Source organism: Morone saxatilis, unplaced genomic scaffold, assembly GCF_004916995.1.
Source record: "Morone saxatilis isolate NCDOM2014 unplaced genomic scaffold, NCSU_SB_2.0 Contig9, whole genome shotgun sequence".
Lineage (NCBI taxonomy): Eukaryota > Metazoa > Chordata > Actinopteri > Moronidae > Morone > Morone saxatilis.
Window position 1 is genome coordinate 12208959 of NW_023340268.1, and position 7349 is coordinate 12216307.

At 43.2% G+C, this 7349-nt stretch overlaps 2 protein-coding genes across 12 annotated transcripts in view; both read right to left on the bottom strand.

Moving 5' to 3' along the window:
* Positions 1-3882, bottom strand: part of nfyc (nuclear transcription factor Y, gamma) — a 21056-nt gene extending 17174 nt beyond the window's left edge. For 4 of the 8 annotated variants that reach the window (XM_035680863.1, XM_035680855.1, XM_035680862.1 and 1 more), the window contains exon 1: positions 3760-3882. The gene's annotated coding sequence lies outside the window, so the exon portion shown is untranslated. Of the gene's footprint in view, positions 1-281; positions 438-567; positions 707-3759 lie in introns of those variants that run through there. The other 4 variants (XM_035680860.1, XM_035680853.1, XM_035680859.1 and 1 more) reach the window with 2 other exon arrangements.
* A 432-nt stretch (positions 3883-4314) lies between these two features.
* si:ch211-13c6.2 (uncharacterized protein LOC100000125 homolog) overlaps positions 4315-7349 on the bottom strand; it is an 8944-nt gene continuing 5909 nt past the window's right edge. For 2 of the 4 annotated variants that reach the window (XM_035681315.1, XM_035681318.1), the window contains 6 exons: positions 5954-6914; positions 5705-5825; positions 5521-5586; positions 5297-5398; positions 4929-5193; positions 4315-4765 (listed from right to left, as the gene is read on the bottom strand). In XM_035681315.1, the coding sequence (XP_035537208.1) occupies positions 4509-4765; positions 4929-5193; positions 5297-5398; positions 5521-5586; positions 5705-5825; positions 5954-6914 (1772 nt within the window). In that variant the 3' untranslated portion in view covers positions 4315-4508. The remainder of the gene's footprint in view (positions 4766-4928; positions 5194-5296; positions 5399-5520; positions 5587-5704; positions 5826-5953; positions 6915-7349) is intronic. The other 2 variants (XM_035681316.1, XM_035681317.1) reach the window with 2 other exon arrangements.

Genomic DNA, 7349 nt, shown 5'->3' on the forward strand with positions numbered 1-7349 from the left:
TTTTTTTTTTTTTTTTAACTCTCTCACCCCTCTCCCCCTCTCCAGCCGGTGACCTGTGCGGTTTGTCTTTGAGCTGACCCCTGGCCCGGCACAGAAAAGAGGGTGAGAGGGAATAGAAAGCCAGCGCAGCAGCAGGCAACAGCGCAACAGCAGGCAAACAGTACAGCGGCACTCCCGACTCACAGGCAAAAATCTCTAGCCTCCTTCCCCTTTAACGTTCAAGAGTAATCAATCTAGCATGCTACATGATACCCAGACCCCGCCTCACACCCGGCTCCCACCTCACTCTGGCACTTGCAACCAATGAGAAGACAAGGTCCTCCTCTGCCATTGGACGCCGCGCACACCAATCGGCTCCGACACATCCCCTGCCCCTCCTCTTTCCTCCGCCCAACCCCCTTTTACCGACAGCCAACTTCCTGCTCTAAGTTACCTTGAGCTGCAGGATAGGGGTCAGGGAAAAGAAAAGAGGAAGAGAGAGTAGAGGCGAGAATAGGTGAAAAAGAGCAAATAAAGTTGTAGAAAGCTCTTCGGGGAGTGCGTGAGGGTGTGCTAGTGGTGGCTTGCCTCGGCATTGTTTGTCCTCGGGGCGGTCCGTGCCGCTCCTGCTGCTGGACGGATGAGAAAGGTTCCACGGGCTGCTCTCTGACAACTGCTCTCTGCTTATTTACAATGTCAAACTAAATGTCTCCCTTCGCCCCGCCTCCTCTCTGCTGCTACAGGCTGACAGCACTGTGATGCAGGCGGCCACGCTGGCCCTCACTGGCTGAAGCGAGTGCCAGAATGGATGCCGCATGTTGCATCCACATGATTTAAAGTACAAAAGCATACGAGGCAGACTCGCTGTCTCATACGTGTGCACAGGTATACATGCACACACACACACACGTTTTGCCCTTGCTTTCTCATTCATCCTTGCTCACAGTCACAGGTACACACTGCAAACATCTAGCCTCTAACCAGCCTACTTGTTATAATGAGATTCATTGTACTGGTAATATTATGCTAATGCTTTAAAAAAATAAATAGTCTACATGCATGGTCACTCATTATTCGGTTAGAATATAAACGAGTTGCATTGGACTTTATTCAACAAATTATCATTACTCATGGGAATATTTAGTTATGTAACTTACCGCAACCACAACATTAATCCAATGAAATCCTAATTATGGTGTCAATCAAATTTACACAAAAACTAATTACTGCACAACAGATCATTACGGAGCCTTTGTACGGAGTGAAGAAGAATCAGCTGACTGGTGAACAGGAAGAGGGGGGCAAAAAAAAAAAAAAGAGTGCATTTGATTCTCGTCCTATTTGTGGATAAACAAGACTGGAGAGATATGGGTGAAAGTCTGTAAACAAAGACATTGTTGTCTTGACCCCAAAAAACGACGCTCACAGCAACTTCCACAATTAAAACGTCATCAAAAAACCACGTCAGCAATGTCATACAATGCCCTTCTTGTTAACTCACCGCTGGTATAATGTGATTGCTTTCTACACCGTAACCTTTACTTTAAAATACCAACGCAGGACACTGCAGCTCATAGTGTTTAATGCACCACTCCACATCTAACACGCAAACCCATTTAGACATCTAAAGTTAAGACAATAAAGTGTGTAGAAGTGACAGAAATTAAAGGTGTGATGGTAATGTAATTTTGTCCAGAGTAACTGGTAACTTCTGCAAGAGGATGGTAGCATGACCTGAAGCTTTATGCTGCATATTACTGCAAATCCCGACTGTAGTGAGGAACACAACAAGCTTAAGAGAGAGAGAGAGACAGAGCGCAAACCTGCCCCATCAATGAAAAATCTAGAGGGGGAGGGGAACCGGAAGGATGGAGAAGGACAGAGAGGAGAGTTGTTACAGGATGGGAGGGGTAGAACAAGTGGAGAGAGGGCGATAGAACAAGATAGAGACTCAAGAGAAACAAAGCTAAATGTTCCCTTTTCTATTTTTGTGAGGAGCATGGGGACTAGAGCAGGTACTACAGCCATCCAGTTAATGATTAGAGTGGAGCTGCACAAAGATTAATCTCTCCAGCATGGCTGCCATGCCAGAGCAGTCTTCTCTGTAAATGTATTCTGGCTAACCAAAATGCCTCAGTAATGACACCTGGCAAGGTCACCATACAAATGGGACCTTCCCATGACCTGTGCTGCCCGCAGCAGGGACATGTTTGCTCTCACGGACGCTATTTAGAGATAAACATACACCAGCCAGACTATGGGTTTCATAAATACACGGCACCCGCAGGGTAGCCAGGCCAAGCAATGCATTCACCCACAAACTTGCAACAACACATGCACACCTTAGTGACTAAAGGGTTAGCTGACCGATTTGCACACAAATTACTCAGATTAAGGCTACCTAAAGTAGAACCAACCCTCAGTCATTTTAAATATAATGTGACCACTACATTAAACATGAGAGACGTTGAGAACAGAGAACAGTGAAATAAAATCAGATAATTATTCCTCTAATAGATTAATGAAGTAAATTAAGCTGCAGGAAAGGCTGCAAGACTGTACAACCTATTTCTCTCCACTGCTAATAATGAATAGTTAAATGCTGAATTCTTACATTCACTAGGGACACAGCAGAGAGGTGGTATTGTTTTCTGTATAGCTTTAATATGAGAGGAGCACATTTAATGTTCTTTCCATCATTAATGACAAAAGTGCAGCTTCAACATTTTGTTTTGTTCTGATATTGTGGCTCATTTAAAATCTATTCTTAGGTGTATGCATTAGGTTTAATCAAGTGTTGCCTAAACTAACCTGAGTGAGCAAAACAAAAGACACCCTTAATATTTGCATATTGATAGCACAGTGCATTTACACGGGCAGTAACTATGAGGGCAACTTAGCTCTTTAACGCGTTATCCTTTAATAAGATGTTGCACTTTAACTAGGTCGTTACAGTATACATTATAAGCCAGTTAGGACGAACAAAGCCGCCAGCAGTACACACTGAAACCAAAGGCACATCCCAGGGAAGCATACGGGAAGTTTTTCATTATCGGTGAGCCTAAGGTCGCTAAAGTAAACCAGCATATTAAAATAGAAATAAACTGTCACATATCGGCTGATAAACACTTGGGACATCAACGTTAAAACGCACACAGTCAGCACTAGTAGCTAACGTTTCGCTGGTCGCTGTTGACCGTGACTTAACCGTGCTGCCGTCAGTGAAGTTAATGTTAGCTTGTTGGAGATGCACACTGGCGACTGTGTTACAGCACAGGTGACCATCCGCAGTGTGTGTACTTTTAATCACCACTGGACAACGAGTCCTGCCATCAAATGAAAGTTTGCAAAGCTTTCCAAGGCTAGGAAGAAGCAGTCTAACCAATAAAGACAACGTTTGGATCTGTCCTTCAGACCAATCAAACCTCGGACTAGATTCCACCAATCAAGGTTTTTAGGGCTAAGCTCGTTCTGCAACTGACGCCATTCGGGGCCCAGTGGAGTTGGCCACTCCGTCTGACAACCAGGCAGGCGAGAGCCAACATGGTGGACACAAAACAGCAGTTTCCTGACCGCCCGTGATCCCTTCAGCGGGCCACCAATAAGCGCCTCAGAGAGCGGGGAGGGAAATGGCGCCTATGTTCATCTTCCAAAACAATCGTCTATTGGTCAAGAACAGCAAATGAAAAGAAGCGAAGTAACTGTCCCTTCTTTCGCCCAACACGTGCTCCTTTCTTGTAAACATTCTGCACACATACAATTTTAATATTTCTTACTCACTTTGTTTTACGGGTTCGAAGTGAAGTCCGGCTCAGCGTATTATTTATTTTATTTAGCTAGCAAGGGGAAACAAGATGGCTGCTACTCGAACCGGAAAGAGTTGAACGCACGAACGCGATGACGTCGCAGTGACGTTCCCTGAGCGATGGCGTCAAAACTTAAATACGATCAGTGTCCACAGTATTATTGATCACAGTGAAACACAAGTGAACTGGTGAGATCTACATTGACTCCAGTTTTAATGTGAGCTAGTTAAACAATATATACACTTATGCCTAATTAAACTGTATAACAGTGGCACAGTAAAATATACGAATAGGTAGAACTAACATGACAGATTTAGTACCAATTTTCATTTATTGGACCTCTTTATTCACAACTGTCTGCAGTAAATAGTTTAAAAACATCAGTTATGTTCAGTTAAATTTAATTTAAATTAGAGTTTAATTGAATGTGTTGCACAGTTTGAGACTTCATCTCAAACAATCAATAATGATATTGCTATTCCTGCTGCTGGTGATAACAGTAATATAAAGAATTGAAAGAAATGACAGATGCAGTAGACAAATGTTTTAATATTTACATAAACTCAACTTTTTTTAAGAAGCAACTTCTCACAAATGTCTACAGAAAATGTTCTAAAGAACAAAGACTAAGGAAGAATGAAAATTAACATAAAATCATATTATCAAGTATTCCATTAAAAGTATGGATATTTAGCTCACACAACATCTAAGGAAATCTGAAAATTATTTCCTTGCCACAAGTTCCATTAGTGTGGAGGTGATTTTGTCCAGGTTGTTGGAGTACCGGGGTCCCCTGTCCATCCTGGGTCCTCGTTCCATGTGGAAGGGAGGTGCAGAAGAGTGAGAGTCCAGAAACTCTTCAGCAGCAGGCTGGTAGTCACGAGGGTGCATGGGTTCTTGAAACCTTTCAGGATAATGTGCTGGCTGATCTAGATGTGTAGCATGTGGTGTGAGAGACATATCTGGACTCCCAAAAACTTCTGATTTAAAAAAAAAAAAAAAAAGGAAAGACATTCAAAGAATTGAAATTAAATGAGGATTCATTTTGTCAAATCTGACTGAGTGTGAACAAACCCAATGCCTGCTATGAAGCATATAGAAAATCATACATTATATAAAATAAAAATACATCATACAATTTACCTTCGTAACGGCTTCTGTTTGAGTTTGGGCGTCTGGGTTCGCCCCGTACAGGATGGTGGTATTCTTGGAGCCGTTCCTCAGGTATATGCTCATGTTGCTTCCAGCCTCTTCTTCTGTGATCTTCTTGAAAGTAGAGGTCTTCTGATCGTCTGAGGTCTGAATCTTCTCTGGGGATTGTCTCAAACTGCTGTCTTGGAGACGGCTCTGGGTCTGGTTTTAAGCTGGTGTAGTCTTTGGAGATGATTGTTCTACTGTGGCTATTTTGCTGAACACAAACAAACAAAAACATATATTTCTTTAATTAATTCCTACTGCGGAGAGGCAGAGAATGAAACTACTCTTTCCATTAGAAAAACTGATCCACATACCCCGGCTTTGCCAGATTTTTTGGCCTTGAATTCTTTTAGAAGTTCGCAAAGTTTGTTCTTCAGGAAGTCAGCCTCTTCTGCATTCTCAATTTCAATGTTTTTCTATTAGGGAAAAAAAGTGACAAGGGTAAAAGACATAGTTAAGATCCCCCCTTCAATGAATGGTTACATAACGAATACAGCACTGCTACGTGTTCATAGGAATCATAAGATCAGGATCTTACCAGCATATCAAAGACACCCTCTGACTCAGAGCCTCCTCTTTGGTAGCTTTCAGTATGATGTGGACCCTAAAACACCAACAGGTTGGGCATCATTACAGCAGTTAATACAGATAACAGATCATTTAAACAGACAGATTATTTACCAATTAATCACAACAAATAGCCTAATTTTACAATGAACTACCTGCGATTCTGCGTAGAGGTCAGGATGTTGTATTCCATGTATTTCAGGTCTCAGCGGCGCACTGACTGGTCTGGGGCGGCCGCCAAACTTTGGATTTGGAGGTCCGTACTCATCACTGAACCTTGAAGCAGAAATCAAACACGTCCAACAATGTAAGACGATGAAAAAAGCATTCAATAAAACAAGACAGTTTCATGGAGATAAGGGAGTTTCATTAACAGATAAACCACCTGGGACATTATCACTCACATCTCTTTTGTGGTTTCCAGCTCCTCTGCAGTGGCATCAGAGAAGCGACTCTTTCTTTTTCTTTTACCGTGTCCCTCGTCATTAGCAGCTCCTTTCAGGAAGCGCCTGAATGGCTCTGGGATGTCAGAAATGGCCCTGGTAACTTCCACTTGTCTCTGGGAGTTAGGGGGTCCTGTTCTGCCTGGCCCACGGTTGGCAACTGTCTCCTCCTGACGTGGTTCTCTCATTTCGTGGCAATAATCTCTGATCGTATTATACAAATGGTCCCGCGACCTGTCACTCTCCAGCGGTGTGGGGAAGCTCTTCCTGTTGGCCTCTGGTTCACTCGATCCCTGCCTACCTGCTCTATTCATACCGTCATGTCTACTGGATTCCCTGTCCAGAGACGACCGATGGTTATCACCATCAGGGTATACCGGCTGCGACGGCTGATACTCAACAGAATGAAGTCGCCTTCGTCTAACTTCCTCGGTGTAGAACTCCTTCAGCGGATCTCTTTCTGTCTGTGGTCTTCTGTAAGGGGCTTCTTCTGGGTAATACTCTACATGCTGAGCCTGTCCACGGGGCATCTCCACCCTTGAGTCATACCTGGGAACACCTCCAGGCTCTAATACGGCTCTTCTTTGTGGATCTTCACCATATTCCTCTTCGTACTCCCTACGATAATCAGGGTCCATATAATCTCGTCTGTACATATCACTGTCCCTGTAATCTGCCCTCTGCAGCTGTTCTTCCATGCGGTCACGGTTGAGAGCATTCTCTCGTTGGTACATCTGTCTGTCTCGGTTCAACGTGTATGGGTCTTCTGGATGGAACGAGGGTGTATTTGGGTGCCCTGAGGGATACCGTCCTTGGTGAGAGTAGTCATTCTGATAGTCCATGAGTTGTGGTGGCACGTCTCGTTGGGTCGAACTCTGGGAGATATTTCGGTCCCTATTTTGGTTCGGCCTTGGGGGAACTACTGAACAAGAATAAACATACAGTTTAAGTAAATTTAACCGAGACATACTTTCATTTAATAATTCCTTTACAGCTGCAGTGACCCTCCACCTCGTGCTACGTGCAGTGACTCAAACTGTTAAAAGTGCGGGTGAAATTAAGCCCTCAAGGATTCTTCTGATTTACAGCAGAGGTCATTTCATCATTTGTTTAGAAAAATATTACATATTATACTGCTCGTATAAGCAGTCTGAGGAGTAGATGACTGGAGTAGGTCACATTAGATTAATTAAAGTATTAAATGCATGTCATAACTTTAAAACAACTCCCAAACACTGAATAAAATATTCATGTTTTCACAATCATTAGTAGGGATAGGCTGTTAAATTGGCCAGGCAGATAAATCTCTTAATGCAGATATACTGGGATTGATGTGTATGTACATACCCAGTGTCAA